General features: G+C 36.1%; 2 protein-coding genes across 3 annotated transcripts; both read right to left on the bottom strand.

Annotated features, from left to right (window-relative positions):
- Window positions 1-1,828: 1,828 nt before the first annotated feature.
- On the bottom strand, window positions 1,829-19,562 carry frs2a (fibroblast growth factor receptor substrate 2a). Of its 2 annotated transcripts, XM_042721602.1 has the most exons (5): window positions 5,072-5,161; window positions 4,428-4,609; window positions 3,983-4,125; window positions 3,738-3,901; window positions 1,829-3,203 (listed from the first exon to the last, which is right to left on the bottom strand). In XM_042721602.1, exons 1-5 carry the CDS (start codon window positions 5,135-5,137, stop codon window positions 2,301-2,303), a joined length of 1,458 nt encoding a protein of 485 aa, XP_042577536.1. In that variant the 5' UTR covers window positions 5,138-5,161; the 3' UTR covers window positions 1,829-2,300. The 2 variants fall into 2 exon arrangements, 1 of the variants encoding a protein (XP_042577536.1); XR_006154450.1 differs by lacking the exons at window positions 1,829-3,203; window positions 3,738-3,901; window positions 3,983-4,125 and adding exons at window positions 5,387-5,461; window positions 19,137-19,562 and having other exon boundaries at window positions 4,455-4,609; window positions 5,072-5,163.
- A 1,019-nt stretch (window positions 19,563-20,581) lies between these two features.
- Window positions 20,582-22,941, bottom strand: yeats4 (YEATS domain containing 4). The gene is made up of 7 exons (XM_019092899.2): window positions 22,700-22,941; window positions 22,488-22,607; window positions 22,271-22,337; window positions 22,092-22,186; window positions 21,166-21,255; window positions 20,994-21,081; window positions 20,582-20,885 (listed from the first exon to the last, which is right to left on the bottom strand). The coding sequence occupies exons 1-7, from the start codon at window positions 22,748-22,750 to the stop codon at window positions 20,725-20,727; spliced, it is 672 nt and encodes a 223-aa protein (XP_018948444.1). The 5' UTR covers window positions 22,751-22,941; the 3' UTR covers window positions 20,582-20,724.
- Window positions 22,942-23,058: the final 117 nt, after the last annotated feature.

The following is a 23,058-nucleotide window of genomic DNA, read 5'->3' as shown; positions in this document are numbered from 1 at the left end:
GCTCGTGAGGACAGAATATTTCTGTAATCCAGCGTTACAACACTGATGTGTTTGTGAAATACTCTCGCACACATCTCATAGTGTTAGCAATACACTAGTGTTTGACAGGGACGCACTGATTCAGTTTATCTGATACACGTTTTTATTATGGCCAATATTATGAATATACACTGCAAAAAAGATTTTTTGAAGTTGTAGAAGAAAGTATATTGGAGTATGTTTAACAAGCAAATACTATTTTAGGCTTTCTACTAAAATTTCATGTTTAATTCAAAGTGTTACATGCCATTTCTTTGTAATCAAATTCTGAAATTTTCTATGCGAAGATTTTTTGTATAAACTATATATATATATATATATATTAGTTTATGCGCCATTTTTTTCAGAGTTTTTTGTCTGTTAAAAAAAAAAGAAAAATCTTTTTTTTTTTCTTGATAAAGATACTTCTTTTAAGATTTTAGATTTAAAGAAACTTTTATTTCTACACCATTTTTATTTATTTTTTTAATGACAAGGAACCTCAAATTTAAGTATTATGCTTTTTATGTAAAATTAAATTTCTTTCATGTGTAATAACACTGTAGTTTAGTATATTTGCATAGAAAAATATTTTTTAAACAGTGTAGGCTATTTATTTATTAAATTTTATTTTAATAAATCTATTTTAAGTTGGGGAAAAAAATAAGCCCTGATTTTATCCACTTCCAGGACAGGCTGATAATATCGTCCATTACCGATATAATCACATATACACTGTGGATCATTAATATCTCTACACCTGAAAACCCTTTTAAACCACCTGTAGCACCGAACGCTCATCAAATATCAGGGTTTCTTAGCAACTGAGAGGCGTGTGGAAGAAAAGAGCTGCTCTGAGACTCACTGGTGTCGACCTCGGCGTGTGTTTGGTCGACAGACGCGAGCGTACGGCTGAAAACACTCCTCTGGGATCACACTAACAGAAGGGCTGTGGAGGGAGAGCGAGCGTTTAAAGTGACGGCAGTGTACCATGTGATTCTAGAATACCGTAGTGAGCATCTTTTATTGCTCTCAAGTGCAAAATGAGTGACTTACATCGACGCAGTAACCACAAGAATCTCGAACACTTCAAACATCACAGCATTGGTGAATGAGGTTTCCTCATCTGTACCTGTTTGACTTGACCATCGCAGACCTTCACTTTCCCGCCACACATGGCGTGTGGTGAACCAATGAATGCAGATCAGTGCACTTGTAAAGTACAAAATAATATAGTACATATACTTTTATATATGAGCGAATCTCACAAAACGTGTCCCTTCTAGGTCATATTTCACCCCAAAGCAAAAAAAAAATTATGAACATGTATTTAGCATAACAAAACTGAAGCTTCTTAGTGTTTGAAAAACTTAAAGATTGTAAAATTGTTTTTGAAGAAATTATCACCAAGGCTGCATTTAATTGATCAAAAATACAGTAAAAACAGTAATATTGTGAAATATTATTGCTATTTGAAATAACTGTTTACCTTGTGATTATATGTTAAACTGTATTTTATTTCTGTGATGCGCAGCTGAATTTTCAGCATCATTACTCCAGTCTTCAGTGTCACATGATCTTCAGAAATCATTCTAATATGATGATTTGCTGCTCAAGAAACATTTCTGATTATTATCAATGTTGAAAACAGTTGTGCTGCTGAATATTTTTGAGGAAACTGACATACTTCCATTCAAAAGTATGTAGTGAGTAAAAATAATAATTATAATAATATTAATGCTTTTATTTAGCAATGATGCATTAAATTGAAAAAAAAGGTAATAATGTTAGCAAAAAAATATATTTCAAATAAATGCTTTTCTTTTCTTTCTATTCATTAAAGAATTGTGATAAATCAAATGTATCATGGTTTCCACAAAAATATTAAGCAACGAAAACCATTGATAATAATATGAACTATTACTAATAACTGAGCAACAATATTGACTGATAATAACTGAGCAGCATATTAGAATGATTTCTGAAGAATCGTGACACTGAAGACTGAAGGAATGATGCTGAAAATTCAGATTTGATCACAGAAATCAATGACATTTTAACATATATTCACATAGAAAACATTATTTAAAATCTTAATATTTCAAATTTTTTGTTCAAATAAATGCAGCTTTGGTGAGACTGGTGAAAAATTTTAATTATTTTGAGTTTGCATGTATAAAACAGGCTTAATTTGGAATATAATGATGTATGTGTTTATATTCAGTAGTGAAATGTGACCTAGATGTGTTTTGGAGAGATAAACTGCGTTCTGGCTGCTCGGGTCACATGGGCAGGTCGGTACTGTTGTGTCGTGTTTTCCTGGATGTGCCGTCGTCCCGCGGCTGTGCTTTCTGCAGGCTGGACATGGCGGCGGTGCGCTCGATGTCGATGACAGCGTACAGCTCCATCCGGCGCGTGGGGGTGGGAGGCAGGGGCGTGGTGGGTGTTTTTGGGGTGTGCGGCCCGCTGGAGTCTGACACTTTGTCCATCTCCACCTCGATGTAGTTGAGCTGGCCGAGCCTGCGGAGGTCGAAGTTGAATACGGTGGGCTGAGTGCTGTGGAGTTTGTGTGCGCTGAGTGGCACCGTGACATTCTCCGTGTTCACGTAGTTGTGATCGAACGAGTGGAAGCCGTTCAGAGACGGAGATTTGAGTTCCTCCTCGTCCTCCGCCTCGCTGTTGGGTTTGCGGGTCTCCCAAACGGGCGGCAGCGCCGGCAGGTTCTCGTAGTTGAGCAGCGCGGTCCGCCGCTGGGCTGAGTTGTTAGCGTTATGGGCGTCTGGGAGCGGAACGGGAGGTCTGTTGCGTCTCGCTCCGGATCCTCCGTTATGAGTCTCATGCGGCGTCTCCTTGCGCTCGTCGCTGTCGTAGCCCGTGTCGCAGTCCGTGCCGCCGTTTACAGTTTTTGCGGGAGAAGTGGCGTCAGTACTTGGGCCCGCCGCTCCCGTGTCCTGCTCGCCCAGCTCTTGCTGTCTCTCCTTGAGCAGCAACTGTCTCTGGGCAGGCGTGGGGCCTAAAACAAACTTCACAGCCTCCGGCTCCAGAAGCACGTGTGGCTCCAGCTCATTGGGCGATGCTGGGGCTGCGCTATCTGGATTGGACGTCCGGAGCTCTAGAGGGGCGTGGCCACCACCGCGAGAGCGCCGCTCCTCTTGTAGACCCGTCGTGTTGACATAAGTGTGCACCTGCACAGATATCGATCATCAGAAACAGAAAAAGATAAACTAGAGTTTTATGGTTTCTTATGAAAAATGAGCAGCAATTGACGGTTGTGTAGTAATTATTTTTAATATTTTTATTTATCGATAATGAATTAATTTAGCCATTTATAATACTTCAATCAATCAATAATATACTACTGAAATACAAAAAAAACTTAATATAATACTTACATATATAAAATATACAGTCATTTATTTATTTAAATATTATTTAATATTATAATCATATTATTAGTTTTATATCTTTTTAAATTCATGTGTGTGAATTTATAAAATTATATATATATATAGAGTGAATGAGAATGTGTCTTTACATATATTTATATTTGTTTTTTTTTTTTTTTTTTATTGTTTTATTTAATTAATTTTTTTATTATTATACAAATTAATTAATAATATATTTATTTATAATTTAATTTATAATGTTTTATTATATCATAATAGTTATATCATATCATATAACTAATGTAGTTAAGTGTTAGCGTGTGTGTTGTGTACCGTCTCGTCGTTGAGCAGCAGAGGGTGTGTGGACTCCTCCCCTACTGACGGTAAGCGAGTGCTGCCCACTGAAGGGTGCCGGCTGGACGGCCGCGAGGAGGCGTCGCCGAATGACGGGTAGCGGCCGATCCCATTGGCTACCGTCGGGACAGAGTAACCAGGAGCTGCAGAGAGAGCAGTGGAGGGGTCAGTGAGAGCCTCCAGTCTGAGCGTGAGCACTGGAGTGTGTGTGTGTGTGCTCTTACTGGTGGGAGTGTGAGGCGTCACTGGAAGCTCGGGCTCCAGCACCGGCTCCTCCACCACACTGATGCTGTTGTTGTGCATGATGTCCTGCAGCATGTTAAAGATCTCCTCGGCCCGTGCGCACTTGAACGCAAATATCCCTGAGAGAAGAAGAGTATGAATGTGGATGACAACCATATCTGATAGCAGGGGTGTCAAAAAGTACCGACTTTTAAAAAATTTGAAAAACGAGATGATACCAGCATTTCCCGCTAGAATTTAAGCGCTGCTGAGTGGATTCCTAAACACCGTTGATTGGCCACTGCATTCACGTGCTCAACAGATATGTCTGTGATTGGCTACAATGATCGTGGCTTCACACTCTTCATTGAGTGCGGCTCACACTGAAGGATACGTGAGCGTTTGAGCGTCTATAAGTGGTTGATGAATATTTTTTCTGATCTTGTTGTGTTTTTTGGCGGCGGGGGGCTCTCTAGGGGGAAGAGGTTGGAGTCGTAGCCATAGCGACGCAGGCAGAGGTAGGGCCACTTCACGGCGTCTCGTTTGCGCGTGTGCAGAATCAGCTCTTCCTCCGTCAACTCCATCACACCCGAGCCCAGCTCATTACCGTCATCATCCACGTTTATCACCTACACACACACACACACATCAGCATCTGCACACCTCTGAACACAGCTTTAAATACATGGTGTGAATATTTGAATAGCATTTTTTTAGACACAAACACGACCAGTCAAAACTTTAGACAAAATTTTTGTTCTAATGAGCTAAAAGTCTGTTGATTCTACTTAAATGCCTTCATTTCTTAACAAGATAAAACTGTATACACACGTTTTTAATATAATAATACAATATAAAAATACATATATAATTCCTATATTTCCAGTTGTGTTTTTATATTATTATTATTATTATTTCTAAGTTCCATATTTTATGATGACTAGTCTAAACTGTCCTAACATTTGCCTGTAGTGCACAGTAAGCACTTATAAGAGCACTTAATAATGTGTTATATGAGATATGAGAACTTCTGTCTCTCTTTACTGAAGTGCGTGTGACGCACAGACAGCATTAGATCGAAAGATACTCACCTTGAATTTGTTGTGATGGTTGTCAGGGATGATCTCTTCATCGGGACAGCTACAGCAGCTCCCCATGGCGCCTTTAACACACCATCGGACCGCTGCGCAAAAGATATGAGCGACGACAATATGGAAAGAGAAACAGATGAGATGGGGAAGTACAGGCGAGAGAAAGTAACACTTCAGAAACATCAGACAGTCGTGTGTTTGTTTAGAGACTGATATCATCTTAAAGCAAAAATAACCACCCAGCCCTAAACGTGTCCTGTTTCTGTAGACGTGTGTTTGCTCTGATGGTCCAGCAGAGAGCGCTGCAGTGCTCACCTACATCTGCTCTTCTCGACACACACCCGCGTCACAGATCAGCATCACATCTCCAGCGGGACAGAGAGCCACTTCCTGTGGACCAAAACACACACAATACAAACTTAGACACTCATGTTGTTGCACATTTTAAACCACTTGTTTCTACTGAACAGATGAGAGAAATTATATATATAATAACTACAATAAGTAAATATAACTCAAACCCATTTATTTTACATAAATATACATAAATACATATATTTATGAAGTGCATATAATGCATCCAGTAAATAAATATATAATTCCAAGTATGTATGAAATATATTTAACAGATGTATTATTTATAATTTTTATCACTTATTTTAAATAAATATTGTTTTATATACAAGCAGGTCAGAAATGCACACATTAGGTATTAAGTTCAGGATACAAAAAAAAAGAAAAGAAAAAGATTTAATAAGATTTAAAAGACTGAAAAAAATATTATTAGAGTAAATTTACAAGAAAAATTTAATAAAATTTATATATTTTAATTTATTAAATTCAAAGATATGTATTTTTTGGGTTTTTTTTCGAGTCCCTTGGCAGGTTTGTGATTGTTGCATAATTTTTGCAAGAACATCTCCAGAAAAAAGGCCAGAACGTCCCATAGGGGCTGTTTGTTTTTGACATTTTTGCCGGTTTAAACAAAAGGATGTTTGTGGTGTTGTGCATCTGATCCTTCTGTGATCAGAAACATTAGTCTGTGGTTCAGAGGTCGAGCGCTCCAGCTACATATCAAACGATAGGGAAGTGCAAAACTAATCTGTCATAACTGTGTAATTAGGCTCACATGGTTCATCAGATGCGTTTCTTGGGAGGTTTTCACTCATGAAATGTTGCTGCATTCAAAAACCGCTGGACTAAATGCAACACCATCTTTAAAAAATGCCTAAAAACCATAATCAGTGATGAAAAAATTGCCCCGATATACCAAACTAGCAGCATTCCTGTCAAAAACAAGCCTGTTGTGGCTCAGCCTTTCTTTTAAATGGAAGCAAAAAAGGCAACAGATGATGTCAAATATGAATCTGCAGCTCAGTTCATTATGGCCACTCATGAGGATGAAACGTGAATAATTCATGAGCTCCAGTAAAGCTGCTCTAGTTTACAGCTCATCTTCCTGCAGGAAACAAATGCTCGCTCGCTCAGATATCAGACGTTAGACATGCTAAAAATGATTTCCTACACCACACACTCGAGTCTGGACAGAATGTTATGTCGTCACTCCTCCTTTATGTGAAATGATCAGTCAGCGCTGCGGCATCTTCTGTATTTCAAGAGAGAAGGATGTAGGGCGCAGCGTGGAGGGAATTTCACAGGAAATGTGTCCCACCTGTGCAGGTATGAGGAGGTCATGTGACCACTGCCCACGTCCTGCTCACATTCCATCAACCAGAACAACTCACTTATGTGTACAAATCAACACTTTCAAAACTGTCAGACGTGTGTGAAGCTGAGATTTTAAGTGAATAACTTTCAGCCAATAAATAAAGCACACAAGTTGTATGAACTACTTTCATAATGGTAAAAATATTTCAGAAATATATTTTAAATATATAACATTTTATACACACACACACACACACACACACACACTCCAAAACACAATTATTTTATATATTGTTATGTATTAAAGTTATTAAATATTATTACTACATTTAAAAATACTATTTAAAATAATATTATAATAATAATAAAATATTTATTTTTTTCGTTAAATTTAGTGTGTGTGTGTGTGTGTGTGTGTCTTTTAAAAAAAATTATGTTATAAATATATTTTACACATATACACACGCAAAATGCTTTTATTTTATACATTATACAATTATTAAATATTAATAGGCTAGTATATATTTGAAATGTAGTTATTTATGTTTAATATTTATCATTGTTTATTATTAAATACATGTATATGTATGCATTTTGAAAAATATAAAATAATAGGTCAGGGAGCTCAGGATACATTAAATAGCGATTAATTTAATACTACTTTAATACTAATTGTAGTGCATGAGCAGCTCATGATGTGTGAAAATGAAGAAATTAAGACAAAAAAATGAGTATTGTAATTTTTTTAATTAATGTTGTAATATTTTAATTATTTTTCTTTAATACACGATTATTTTACAATGAAATATCACAATAGAAATATTTTGTATTTTAATATTTTTATTAGAGAATATTTACAAAGGAAATACTTATGTCTTTATATTTCAACATTTCATTCATTCAGTGTGTTATTTGCCATTTCTTTGTAATTGTTTGTATAATTTACTAGCAATTCCTGAGTGAAAATTCACATTAGATTGACACGAGTTAACAAATTCAACTCAAAACACCCAGGAAAACCTCAGCAAACCATGTGGTCAGAGCGCAGACCGTCATCTCAGCCGGATTAGCAGCGATCAGTCAGCGACTCGCAGAGATTCACTCATTCCTACTGCATGTTTGGGCAATTATCACCCCACGTAAAGAGGATGGTCATGACGAGCCTGAAATACCCCGCTAAACCACGAGCCGGAGTCATATTACAGCAGCAATCTGAGCTCTCAAAGACGCTGCTCTGAGAGGTGCTTATCACAGCCCTACCTGTACCACACCTGTACCAAGACTGAGCCGTTTGAACACAGGCTGAATGCAGTTATATGTTTGATGCTGAATGTAATTTCGTTTTTTTTTATGTTTTGTATTAATATTAATAATCTTACAGTGAAACATTGCAATATAACTATTTCTTATTTTAATATTTTTATTTAAAGTAAGTGGTAATAGCAGTAATAATAATAGTAACAGTAAAATAATAACAAAATATAATTAGTAATAATAATACTTTTTCTCTCTTCATCTTTGGCTAAATATTATTATTGTTTTATAGTCATATTGCTATGTAATCACAAAATTTAAAGGGGTTGTATGATGCTGCTAAAAAGAACATCCTTTTGTGTATTTGGTGTAATGAAATGTGTTTATGTGGTTTAAGGTTAAAAAACACATTATTTTCCACATACTGTACATTATTGTTTCTCCTCTATGCCCCGCCTTCTGAAACTCGTCGATTTTTTTACAAGGCTCATTTCTCTGAAAAGCGAGGTGTGCTCTGATTGTCCAGCTATCCAGCGCATTGTGATTGGCCGAATGCCTCAAGCGTGAGACGGAAATGTTACGCCTCTTAACATATTGTGAATCCTTATCCGGCCGGAGCGACGAGACAAAAACCCATTATAAACATGATATAAACATGATATCTAGTCCTGTTTTCTTTTGGAAGGCAAAAACAAAGTAGTTTCACTTTCTCAACGAAACAGCGTCACACACACCGGCCTTGAGTGAGCCGCGGCCGGCTTGAGAACGGTGCGGCAGGCGGATTCTACAAAGGAGCCAAACAAAGTAGTTCCACTTTCACAGTGAAACACACAGTGTCTACACGACACGGCAGCGGCAACAACAACACTACAACGAGAATAAAAGGTACGCCTACTTTCTTTGCGTGAACATCTGGGCGTTGTTATGCAAATCTTCCCACATACTGACGTAGATATGTGGGGTGTGTTAGAACGAGCTGTTTCGGGGGGGCATGGACGAGTCTCAACTTTTATAAAGAATATCTCTTTGGATTTGAAACTTTAGTCTTTGCAACTTCGCAGATCTTCTTTATTCACTTTGAGCTTTTAACACTCCAAAGAGAAAGGAAAATTGAGCAGCCCTATAAAAAATAAGCACAGCAAACTGGAGATTATTTTTCATTTTGAATTGAAATAATAAAAAAAAAAATCCCCTTAAATCGTGCATTAATTAACATTTTAAGATGGAGCAAGAAAAGCAGGCACATTTAGCGTGAAGGGCGAGGGGTTACGAGACATACATACTACATAGTCAACAAGATGGACGACGAGTCAAACACTTTCACTGAAAACACAGGGGAAGTGCTGCGGGTAAGATTGCTCTCCTCTGACTTCATCACCCCCTTAAACACACACACACACACACACACCCTACACTTGTGTTTTTTTTTTTGTTTTGAAGGGTTGGGTTGATTGAGGCAATTTTTTTTTTCCCCGGACAATGTTTTCATTTTACGGGGCACAGGGTGTGGAAACTGAGGTAGATTTTTTCGTCCGCAAAAATGCCTTTCTATCTGTCTGTCTTGATCTGGGACTCACCCACTCCTCCTGCACTGCTGCTGCAGAGGCTTGTCACACGCCGGCCAATCTGTGACTCACTGCCTTTGCATTCTGGGAACGGTGTGGGGTCACTGGAGCACTCCAGTCTTATTCTGCATTCGTAAAGTATTCTAATAGTATAAACAGCACGCTGGAAAGAATGAGTCAGGAGACGCTCTTAACCAGCACTTTAGAGCTCGTATTAACAGCCGTGTGAAGCCGTCGCATGCAGCTTGGTTCAGCGTCTTGCCAATTTGCTTGTTACTCACAGTCCATTGCATAAATTGATACGTACAGCTCTGACAGTTAACTGAACTGTAGCTTCTTTATTATTTACAGCTTCACAAATTCCAGTGTAACTACATCTATTTATATCTGCTGAATAAATAAAAGGGCATTCAGAAGAAAAAATGAGGCTACACAACTATTCTGCAGAGAGAAGACTGGCTTCTGATGTCTAGGCCGCATGTGCCGCCTTCCAGGGTGTTGCTATCTGTTTCGAAGTTATTCTGAGTGGTTTTTGCCATGTTTCGAGACTGTCATGCTTGAAATCATGATGTGGCTCAGTGCAAAGGCTGTGATTGAATTAAATAAATATATGCACTGCATGTTTCAGAGTGAAGCGTGTGTTCATTTACACACGAGCAGCTCATGAGCGTCTCGGTTCGCAGTAAATGCTACTTCACACAAGCTTTCCAAATGTGTAATTAGAAGCGTTAATAAACCGGCTGTCGTCAACAACAGAAAATCTTTAAGGACTCCCTGTAATGTTTTAATTATTTATTTATTTTTTGCCAAAATAAAAGCTCCATGGGTTGAAATTTGAAAATAAAGAAATTAAGATATTAGTATTAGCATAACTATTATTATTATTTCATTCTTTATATTTTATTTAAAGCGGTCATTGGATGCAACATGCACTTTTACAAGTTTGAACAGAAATGTGTGTTGGCAGTGTGTGTACACAACCTCCCTATAATGATAAAGATCCACCCAGTGGTTATTTTTTTATCTACTAAAATCTTTGCCCCTTTCTCAAATCAAGCCGTTCTCAGCTTCTTGTCTGTGTGACGTCACACAGACCCAGGCCCCTCCCACGATAGTTTGATTGACATTAGCGTTTTACCTTAGACCCGCCCTGAGTGACTGTCATCAGTCCGCCATTGTTTCACACCGCCGAGTTGTTGGATGTAATAAGAACATAGAAGTGACATTTCCTCCCTAAGTGACTGAGGTGTTCTGTTGTTGGATGTAATAATGAACATAGCAGTCGTCATTTACTCCTGACATCTGTGCCACTGAAGACGCAGTGGCTTACATTTGTTTCTGAAGGGAATCCGGTTCAGATCTCCCTAAATGTGTTTATGTTCGCACTAATCATTCTTGATCCAGCTTCACCTCCAGGAGTTGTCTTTCATTTGTTTCTGAAGGGAATCCGGTTCAGATCTCCCTAAGAGAGTGGCTCAGAAAAGAGGGGCGGGGTTACAGCAGAGTTTTAACCCATGTTGCGTCCTTTTCATTAAGCGGCATGCAGAAACATTATATGGCTGGGCATCCTACAAAAGAGTTATTCTGTTTTGATTTGACAGGGTAAAAAGAGTGATATCTTAGTATTTTACTTAAATTAATATTTTTTTATTAAGTAGTAATTTGTATTTATTATTAGTAATTTTAATGCATTAGTCATTTTGAATTATTTATTTAAGAGTTGTAATTGTAAACAGTTTTTTTTTAATAAATACAATTAGTTTTGTTTATTTTAGATTTTAAATTGTAGTAACATTTTTTTTTAAATACTTAATATATTTTACATTGTAGTACAATAAAAATATTTTTTTAAAATATATATTTTTTTGGCCTAAATTGTGCTGCTCTAAAAATAACCACAAAACACCTGGAGGCTTAAAAATAAATATATAATCACATTTTTGGTCTCAATCAATAAACAAATATAATGAATGTTATTATTATTAGTCATATTAATATATGAAATCCCGATTTTCCTCCCAAATCGTGAAGCCCTACTTTAAACACTCTAGATCAGAATTACATTTACACTGTATATTTGGCAGATGCATTTATCCAAAGCAACTTTGCATTCAAGGAATGCATTTTAATACAATACAATACAATATTTATTTGTAGAGCACATTTAAAAACAACCAAAGTTGGCCAAAGTGCTTCACAGGATAGAATAAAAACTAAAACAAGATAGATGAAACAAGACGATCAAATTTAAAACACAACACTAACTAAACAACAGTTGAACCAATGATCAAGGGGTATTGAAGGCTAGAGTGAAGAAATATGTCTTTAGAGCAGACTTAAAAGCAGAAATAGAGGAGGCTAATCTGATATGAAGAGGTTGACCATTCCAACGTTTCGGACCTGCAGTCGCAAAAGCACGATCACCTCGTTTTTTAAGTCTACATCTAGACACGATGAGTAGACAGAGATCACAAGATCTCAATGTTCTTTATCAGTCTATGCATTCCCTGGGAATCGAACCCATGACTGTAGTGTTGCTAGCGCTGCGCTCTGCAGGAATGCATTAGTGTTGCGCAGGGATGTGCTGTGAGAGTCATGAGTGCAGGATTAGCATGAACTAACCCCACACCCCTGAACATGCATTCCAGCCCTGGGAAAAACACACGGCCCAGCGAAATACACATACACTCCTTCCCTTCATACTGGAATGTAAACAGCATTTAACACTGGCTTTCTTGGGCTTTCTGGTTTGGAAAAATAGGATGCAGAAATGCATGCTTGCTTTAAAGCGTCTATTCCCGAAGGAGGGCTATAGATATGACAGACAGCTCGTCTCCAACTGGCAGTGAATAAGCGCCACGGGCGCACCCACTCATTAGGACAGAGATTTATTTCTACTTTAATGGCTCTGACAGCAAAACCGTCCAGACAGGCATTACACGATGCTGACTGAGAGGAAAAGAGCTGTAGCTCTCGCTCAAAACACAGGAGGATAAATCAGATCTATTGATCACAGACTTGTGACAGACTCAGAAATGTGATACACGACTTTCTAAGGCTCTAAATGATCAAAACTCTTGCTCTGTTGCACACAATCTACTCCATACCTTCTGTCGTCTGATTGATAGTATAGACTTTTTTTAACAAGTTTATTGTAATTGTACAAACGTCCACCTTCAGCTCATGCTTCACGTGTCTTTTTGCTGTAAAATCTTTCTGATTTTTATCATGTAAACATCAGAATAGTAATATTTCCAGATGAACACTCACTGCAATTTTTATTTTTTTTTTTAAATCAGTGCGTCTCAAATCTGATCATTAGGGTCTTTTGAGGAACATCTGTTTCCAGAAGCTTTACTTTCACTGTTCCTCAGTGGAGGAATGATCTTCACAAGCCTCCAAAACATCTCACATCTTCTGAGGAGCCTTTGTCTTCATCTCTCAGTCAGCATTGAAATGCATTATATGTTTGGATCATTTCAATCTCATCTCACCAAGACATATTATTGCACATGTAGAGTGACCCCTGATATTTAGTTCATGTTATGCAAGTATACTGTTATCTCATTGATGTACATGACAAGCATCAGAATTTGATCATATAAATATCAGCATCTGCACCAAATTGGATATTTTTGCTCAGTCTGAGTCTGAATAAAATTTAGCTGTTTTTATGTCATATTCTTTCTATATCCAACTATATGAGCCATAAAAGCCTGATGGAACTAATATGATACACACACACAAAAAAAAAATACATATGCAAAGTTTATTTGTCTAAAGGACCAATAAACAGTTTTATTAACAGTTATTACGTTTTATTATAGTATATATTATATATATATATATATATATATATATATATACATATACATATACATATATATATAGTATATATATATATATATATATATCTATATATATATATATATATAAAATAGAGAGAGAGAGTAATATTTCATATGTCAGGCTTAACAGGATTAAAGTAGGACAAAAAGCTGCCCATATCTTTTGTTTTTGACATCATAGTGATAAGGGTCCAATCAAAATGTATTATTTTGGTGCAAATTAACCTCTACCTTCCTAGAAGCCAGTCAGTTTGACAGATAACAACATGAACGTGTGCTCAACCTCAAAAGCATCAACAGATTTATGCAATATATAAAAGAAAACACAACCCCCAACAAGACTGAATACGAGTTACACAACCCATCTGCAATAGCAAAAGCAGCTGAAGCATACTAAACCAGCAAGACTTTTTCCTGTTAAAAAATCTGCAGTTGTGCTGTTAGTGTGTGTAAGAGCAGCTGTGAGTGTGTGTGGGACGGGTGGGCGGTAGAGAGCTCTTCACCAGTGTGTACACTAATATTGTGCTTTTCTGGCATACGAGCAAGAGAGAGAGAGAGTGTGTGAGTTCTTCCTCGCACGACCCGGTCACCCCGGTAACCCAGCGCTCCCAGTATGGCCAGCTGGTGAACGCTGAGCGACTCGCACACTTCAAACCAGCACCAGAGTTTACTTTAACTCCCACCAGAAACACAGAGGAAGAGAGACGGCGTGTCAGAGCGGGGGAGGAACGTAGCAGATTATTTTTTAACTCTACTAACTCTGGTGAGGGGAAAAAAAGGAGTGTAAATGGACAAATTGATTGTAGGTGGAAAATATTTATAATATGTGGAAGTATTTTTAATGTTTCTGGTTTTTCATTTTTTTTATCGTTGTTTATGATTTTTTTTTTATACTTTATACTGATTAAAAAATAAAAAATTGTTAGAAATTCAATAATAAGTGTTCCATTAAAAATAAGTGTTAATTGAAAAAAGAAAAATTCTAATAAATATAATGTGTTTTATTTCAGCTAGTTTCAGCTATTATTAATCACTTTCTTTTAGTTTATCTCAAAGTACTTAAAAAAACTATTAGGTCATATTAAAAAAACAGTAATAATAACAATAAATCAAATATAATAATAAAATCAAATATAACTAACAATGTAAGGCATCCCATCTCCTTTATTGTAATAATGTCACAAAAACAATTTCAGGTCATATTTCAGCCTAAAATAAAATGAAATAAAAAATAAAATAAAATAAACTGCATAAAAAAATATATGCAGTAATAAAAAATAACCTTCTATTAAAGGGTTAGTTCACCCAAAAATGAAAATTCTGTCATTAATTACTCTAAACCCGTAAGACCTTCGTTCATCTTCGGATCAGTTTCCTGTTGTTGTGATTTGATCTGAACGGAAACAGTGTATCGGCGTGACGCAGCTGACACAGAACAACACAGGTCCAGCGGATATTCTCCAAAATGGCACCAGGGTGATGCAGAGGAGACGAATTGTTGAATAAATTCAAATTTTCTTTTGCGTACAAAAAGTATTCTCGTAGCTTCGTATAATTGCAGATGAACCACTGATGTCACATGGATTATTTTACAGATCTCCTTGCTACGTTTCTGGACTTGGGAACATTTCAGTTGCGTTGCTGTCTATGCAGGGTCAGACAGCTCCAGATTCCATCAAAAATATCTTAATTTGTTTGTTCCGAAGATGAACGAAGGTTTTACGGGTTTGAAACGACATGAGGGTGAGTAATTAATGACAGAATTTTCATTTTTGGGTGAACTAACCCTTTAAGATTATTTCATTTAGTTAGTTTGTTGCATGCGAGCTTCATCCTGTAAACAGTGTAAATAAATCTAATATAGAAAAAAATTATACTGTGCAAAAAAAGAAACCTATTTTCAGATTTTTTTTGATGCATCCTGACATTCTTGTTATTAAATATGAAATAAAAAAAATTCTTATCACTTTGGGGTGAAATAAGAAGTGGGCATGTTCTTGAAATCTTTTGCAAATTTCATCCTGTAAACAGTGTAAATAAATGTAATACAGTCCTCCAATAGGGCTATAATGAAAACACGGAGCCTCCAGTGAAACTCTGAAATAGTGGCTATTAGCTCTTCACATAGCAAACAAGCTTAAGCTTGTGTGGGAGGCGCAAGATCAGAAAGAGAGCGGCCGACCTCACTGCATGATCCTTCTCAACAGAGGACAAGAGAAGGGGGAGGAGATAGAGAAAGTCCATCTGAAATACAGAAATCAAGCACAGGTCAGCTGAGTCAGTGAGGACACAGAGGCCGGCCGCTGACCCGGGAGAGTAAAGCCTGAGAGTCCAGCGGCGGATCTTAAACTCCCACTCTGTCATTCCTTAAAGGGATAGTTCACCTACAAGTCAACATTCACTCATCATTTATTCTACAAATCTGGGTGACTTATGAAGATGTTTTGAAGAACCCCAAACTACACAGACCCCATTGATTTCCTTTTTGCAAAATAATAATAATAATAATAATATAAGAAAAGTTATCTGAAATAAGGTACTAAAAAAAACTACTTTATTTTAGCTTTCATGGTTTTTAACAAATTAAATCTATTAAAAAAAAAAAAATTCCTTGCCTGAAATAAAATAAAGTAAAAACTATTTTATTTCAGCTTTCATGGATTTTAACTAAAATTGAAACCAATAAAAAAAATATTTATTTGTTGAAAAATATTATAGGTGTTATTTTTTTTTATTGATTTTTTTTTTTTGTTTGTTTGCAAAAAAATTGACGGTTTTCATTTAGTTTAACTTGAAATACTAAAATAACTAAAACTAAAATAATTAAAAAAGAAAATTTTTAAATAAACAAAAACTTTAAAAAAGACAAAAGACACAACAAAATTACTAAAACTTTCAGTATAATTAAAATGAAAGCAATACAAAAAAATAAAATCTATTCAAAATAGTAACACGGTAATAAATGTAATAGTACTAATATGTTATATATAAAACAGTAATATATGATACTAATTGAATTTTTTTAATTGTAAAAAAAATTAATTATTAACAGCAGGAACATTTCCAGACAAGTTAGTATTCTCATTAATGCATAATATTAACAAAATTGTCATTGTCGAGTAAAGAACTCTTAAGAGGAGCTCAGCTCTGCTCCTCAAACAAAGACGAGGTGCTTCTCGGATAAAATCACAAACTCAAATCAAACTGAAGGCTAAACGCTGAATAGTTCTGGTTATCAATCGCGTCACTGAATGATTCTGATGATGATTCAGCTCAATTCTTCCAGCATGGCTATTATGATGGAGGAATGAAAGAAAAACTGCCGAGCTGCTGTGAGTGTTTTCATAAGAGCTGCAAAGATATTTCACAGAGCCACTGAAAAAGAACTGGATGGCCTTCAGAACTTTTGCTCTATTATCTGCAATCAACACGGCCTCAAAATCAACACATTTCACATTACAGAGTGGAAAAAAACCTTTCTGCAATTAAACGTGCAAGAACACGATTAGCAGATGATAAAACACGAAGAGACAGAGACAACGTTGTTTTATTATTTTTTTGATTTTGAATTTTTTATAAAATTTTTTCTCACTCTGGGGATATGAGATGTGGGTTTTTTTTTTTTTTTTTTTATGATTTTTGGAGAGAGGTAGCATTCTATCTTGCTCACCAATGGATGCTCTGCAGTGAATGGGTGCCGTCAGAATGAGAGTCCAAACAGCTGATAAAAACATCACAATCCACACCACTCCAGAACATCAGTTAACATCTGGAGAAGACTGTTGCTTATAACTAAAATAATGTTTCCTTTAGTGAAAAGTCAAGCTCCTGTTGTCTCTCACATCAAAATCTGTGCAGATTTCTCTCCTGATTCAGATCAGCAGCGTTTTCACTGGAGGAAGCAATATTATGGATAGAAGACTTGTTTGACCTTAAAAACATCTTAATGATGGATTTGTCCCTTATAAATATAAATACACAGCTTTTGGCTTCAGAAGATGTTAACTGGTAGACTGAAGTGCTGTGGATTATTGAGATGTTTCTATCAGCTGTTTGGACTCTCATTCTGACAGCACCCATTCACTGCTGAGCATCCATTGGTGAACTGCTGGAATGCTACATTTCTCTAAATCTTTTCTAGTTCAAGATACATACAGTCATCTTGCTTTCATTTTGGGTGAGCTATTCATTTAAATATTTTTTTTAAATGATTTTACTAGCAATTTCTAAGTGAAAAGTGGTTTGGCACCATTTATTTACAGTGTGAAACCCAACAACTGGAAAAAGCCCTAAAGTTTTAAATGCACAAATGAAAGCAAACCTCACACAGTATGAGCAGAGCACACCAAACTGCATGATGTTGAGGATTTGTCATAAAGGTATACTTGTATTAATGCAGACAACTTAATGCATTCAAAGCATCTTTTTGCTGATAAGAGTACATAGCGCAAAGTGCGTCAGAGAAACCGTCAAATGCAATTGCACGGGAAATCATAAAGGCAGCTCTGCTGAGTCACTGGGCAAACAGGAGAAACACAGTCACCCTGTCGGCACACACACAGATTTGAGGGAGCATGTGTGTAAACAGACCTGTCTTTACTCTGCTTTTTCCACCTGGATCCTGACATCCATCAGCATGAGGCGGCATTAGTGCCTTCTGCCAAAGCTTTATCCTATGGGTGGTGATGCTCTCGTCATCACACCCACAGCTCCTTCACTTTGTGCAATCATGACTGTGTCTACTGCCTTGATTCAGGTGTGGTGATCCACAGTGCACCACACCCATTAGAAAAGGCCCTGATGTGTCCTCCTTTGAGAGGAATATCTCCAGTTCTGAACTTTAAAGCGAATCAATACCTACTCCTACACATGCATGGGTCGACTCTATCGCCAAATAACCCACCAGACAATGAGAATCTGCTGCTGAATCTGTTCAACATTCAATCACACAGAAAAAGTGCTGTATTTACAGTCAAATTAAGCATGCACTGCCTTGTTTACATATCCAAAATATTGATAAAATGTGATTAAAGGATGCAAATGTCAGTAAATGTGAATGGAGGGACTCGGTTAAGCTGTGCCAGTGATCATAATCAGGTTTATTAATCAATAAGCATACTCTTGAGGACCCTCTGAAAGTCAAACTAGTGAATTATGTGTTTATATTTAAAAACCAAACATTTGAAACGCCACAGAATGTAACTTTGATATAATTATAGATAACAGGCATGGTAAACCGATCCATCAGACCAGTGCTATTTGCCATAAAACCACCTTTAAATGCATTTAATGCATTACAGTTAACTGTTTTATGTTTTATATTCACACAATATTAAATCCTCATCACTTATCAGGATGAATACGCAAACTAATTTAACTTTTCCTATGAAATACTGTTTACTGTGCTTATATGAACGAAGCACATTATATTTTTTTTGTTTTATTTTGTTGTTTTTTTTTTATATTTTATTTTAACTGAATAACATCAAAGATGTTTGAACACACCGATGTCATACTTTATTACGTCAGAGGAAAAACAACTTTTAAACTCCATGTTTGCACCACGATAACATACCAAACGAAGAAAATATGACAATGAAACCCAAAGTCTTCGTTGATTTGGATTATATAATAGTTTGCGAAGCTGCTATGCTAATTACCTAGCCAGCTAACAACTAATCACAGCAGAGGAGATTTGATTTATGAAATATGAGGTAAATGAGTACTTACTATAGTCATATCTCCACTGGCTTAGTTTAATAAGTGGTTAAATGTGCAGATGAGCGCAGTAAATGAGTGTTTTTCCAGTCAGATGTGTGAAATCTCTTCACGGGACTCTTCATCGCTCGTATCGAACTCCCTCACAGACACCGAAAACAGCCAAACTTTTCCATCTATCCATGTCTCGCAGTCCAGAAACCGGGGAGAAATGTGGGAAAACGCTTTAAAATGTTATTCCGAGGCTGACTGTGAAGTCTGATCGGTTTTCGCAGCGCTTTCTATGGAAATAAATGTGATATTTTGGTGGAGCAACGGCAGAAAGTGAAGGCGCTCGAGCAGAATCACTGTAAGCTCGCGCAGCTCCGCTCTCACTCTCCTCAGGCCCGAGAGAGAGAGAGAGAGAGAGAGAGGAGAGAGAGAGAGAGGAGAGAGAGAGAGGAGAGAGAGGAGAGAGAGAGAGAGAGAGAGAGAGAGAGGAGAGAGAGAGAGAGCGAGAGAGAGATAGAGAGGAGAGAGAGAGAGAGAGAGAGAGAGAGAGAGAGAGAGAGAGAGAGAGAGAAGAGAGAGAGAGAGAGAGAGAGCTGAGAGAGAGAGAAGGCCTTAGTGAGAGAGGAGAGAGAGGAGAGAGAGATAGAGGAGAGGGATGAGAGAGCTACTGTGATCCGGGTCGTGTGTGTCTACTGTATGTGTATGAATATAGAAAACCCAGTTAAAACTCATGAGGAATGTAGAGGATTCAATGAACATCCTACTGTTAATATTATTCTGTGCCCGGAAAACAAAGAGAATGTAACTTTCAAAATACTAAAGCCAAGTAAATTGTTTTAACTTTATAAAAGTATCCCGAAATTCTCTATATATATGATTTTGCATCAAAATAAATAAATCATATTTTTAATATAAGATCATTTATTGTCACGATACATTATGTGAGATACTAAATATGGTTTGTGGTTTGAAATATCTTCCTTAATGGGGGTAATATTTGAGTATTTAATGTCACAACACGGTAAATATTATCCAATGCTGTGTGTTTGTGCTTTAGCAGCCTCTAGTGGAGGCAAAAAACCTTTTTAAGCATTTATTTAATTATTTATTTATTTGATTTTAAAACGTTATATATAAAATATTTTGTTAAGTTGTAAATAACAAATTATTTGTAAAAAATATTTGATTTTAAAGTGTTATATATTAATTATTTTTTAATTTTGTTAATAATAATTTTTTTTTATAAATTAATATTTTAATAATAATAATATTTTATATATATATATATATAAATATAAAAAATTATATTTTTATTATTGCTGCTTGAAACAAAATGTTTTAATAATTAAAAAAAATGTTGAAATAAAACTGAACAGTAATCACACAATATTTGTAAAAAAAAATTATTAATACAAAACAAGTCAAAGGATCAAAAGACAGTCACGTATTTGCACAAATTTTGATGATCTGAAAAAGACTGAACAACACAGTTTACTGTCAAAATTCCAACCAGAAATGTGAATTGATCAGTCCCACTAAATCACGCGTGTTTGTGTTCAGCGTCCCGCTACAGGACAGCCGTCTGATGACGCTGAAGTCCTCAGTGATCCTACATCTGGTCCTCCTCCTCCAGTCTGCGTATCTCTCCCCTCAGGAAGTCGATGTTTTCTCTGGAGGCTTTCAGTCGCTCCTTCAGCTCTGCGATCTCCAGGCTCGTCGTCTTCTTCGCCGCTTCCACTTTTTCTCGTGTTCGTAACTCCAGCTCTGCAACTGAATGATTAGTTTGCACGATTAGAACTGCTGAACTCTCGTATCTAGAAAGTATGCTGTCTGAGTCGCAGTATTTTCACGTGCTGTGGAGGAAAGCGGAGCACTCACACTCGGTCTCGTGTTTGTAGGCACCTAACGTCAGCTGTCTGGTGGTGTTCAGGAGCTGTTGCATCATGGCTGTAGGGTCTTGAAATATCTGCAGATACACAGATTTCAGGCTTTAGGGTTGACTGTATTAATACTGTAATGCCATGTTGTGTTCTTCTGTTTGAATTCACACCATCTCGTCGCAGAACTCGGACACGACGGTCTTCTTCGGCATGGCGCTGGAGTCTGACTGGAAGAGCTTCAGCAGATGATACAGCGTGACCTGAAGACAAAAACACCATCAAAACGTTGCAGTTTTGTAGGGTTTCAGACTGGTGCTATTCAATTCAATTTATGCTGTGAAGCACTTTTTACAGTGGCATGGAAAAGTTTAGAGAAAAACTGTACTAATAATAGAAATTTACTAATAAAAGTATATATAAATATTATATATTTATATATTATATAATACAAACACACACACACACACATATATATATATATATATATATATATAAATTTGATTAAAATAAAAATTTATTAAAATAAGTATATAAAATCGTATTTAAATAAATAATTAAAAATGTATAAATAAATAATGATACTATATAATAAAAATAAGATTTAATTAATTTTAAATTAGCCAGTAAAATGTATTAAAATGAACAAAATTTGATAAAAAGAATAAAGATATAAATTTGATTTAAAAAACTGAATAAAATATTAAAATAATAAGTACAATTTGAAATGTGTAAAAAAAAAATAATTCATTTGATTTAAATAAATGTAATAAATACATTTTTATTTAAATAACATCTAATGGTTCAGTACTATACCGCGTAATATAATAACTAAATATTTTCATAATTTAAAGCAATATAAACAAAATATTTTATGTTGCATTCTTTACAAATAAATTATTTGTTTTTACATATTACTTATTATATTTTGTACAGTTTTAACAGGGTCTTTATACGTTAAAATAGCACATAGCCACCTTTTACATTTTTGGACTGGGGTCCAATGAGGAGGATCATGTTTGGGGGTCTGTAGCATCCAAAATATTAAAAATACTGCAATAATTTACACACAGAAAAAAAGTAATTTAATGCCATTTACCGGTCTCTCGTTTGGATCGATGAAGAAGATCTTTATGATGATCTCAAACTCTCCCCATCCAGTCTCTGTAATCTCATACGGAGGCTTCGTAACCACTACATGATACGAAGAGTGAGTTAAAATCAGTGAGTTACATTTGTGATATTACACTATAATATAACATAAACTAAACTGCACACCTCTTAAAGGATTCCCGTAACTTTCATGCAGTTTGAATTGTATTTTTTTGACATAAGCAGACATATCCTGGGAATATCAGTGGGGAAATAACAAAAACACACATGCACACCTCTTAAAGGATTCCCGTAAATTTCATGGGAATATAGGTCTTTGTTAGTATACTACATATTAAATTTAGCATTCATATGCAACACTTAAAATGAAATAAGAGTCAACCTCATTTCTTAAAGGCTTCACATAAACCGTCCACTGATGAGTGTGACCATCATCTTCTCTTTTCTTGCCAAAATATCGTGCAACGTTTCCAAACACGATAGGTTTCACGATAGTCACTCCCTGGATTATAATAAACGCATAAATCCTATCCTCCATTTAATTGTGTGTTTGTGTTTGAATTTTAGTATTGGTATCTTGATCGCTTAATCTACCTTTACCCGACCCCCCGAATCTGGGCCAAATTCAGCCATCCTCTTAAACATAGTACACCGAGAGTCAAATGTTTTACTCGGATTGGCTTCTACGAAATCCGTACAGTTCGGAACTGAACTGAATTACTGTTCGGAACTGCCATTCAGCACAAAATACATGTTTCTCTACGAAGATGTAGCGCTCACAGGACTCCGTCTTCGGTTGCGAGTCGAATTTCAAATTAAGAGTCACAACAAACGTTTACTTGGAAAATGTGTTTCTATTCTGAAACAGTAGGCTATAATGTCATTATTGGGCTATGATAACATTATTATAATTTAATCTAGTTAACTAGCAGGTATAAAGGCATGATTAAAAG

This window comes from Cyprinus carpio, chromosome B4 (assembly GCF_018340385.1).
Source record: "Cyprinus carpio isolate SPL01 chromosome B4, ASM1834038v1, whole genome shotgun sequence".
In the NCBI taxonomy this organism is placed as follows: Eukaryota; Metazoa; Chordata; class Actinopteri; order Cypriniformes; family Cyprinidae; genus Cyprinus; species Cyprinus carpio.
Note: the sequence above shows the minus strand (reverse complement) of the source record. Positions and strands in the feature narration are given on the sequence as shown.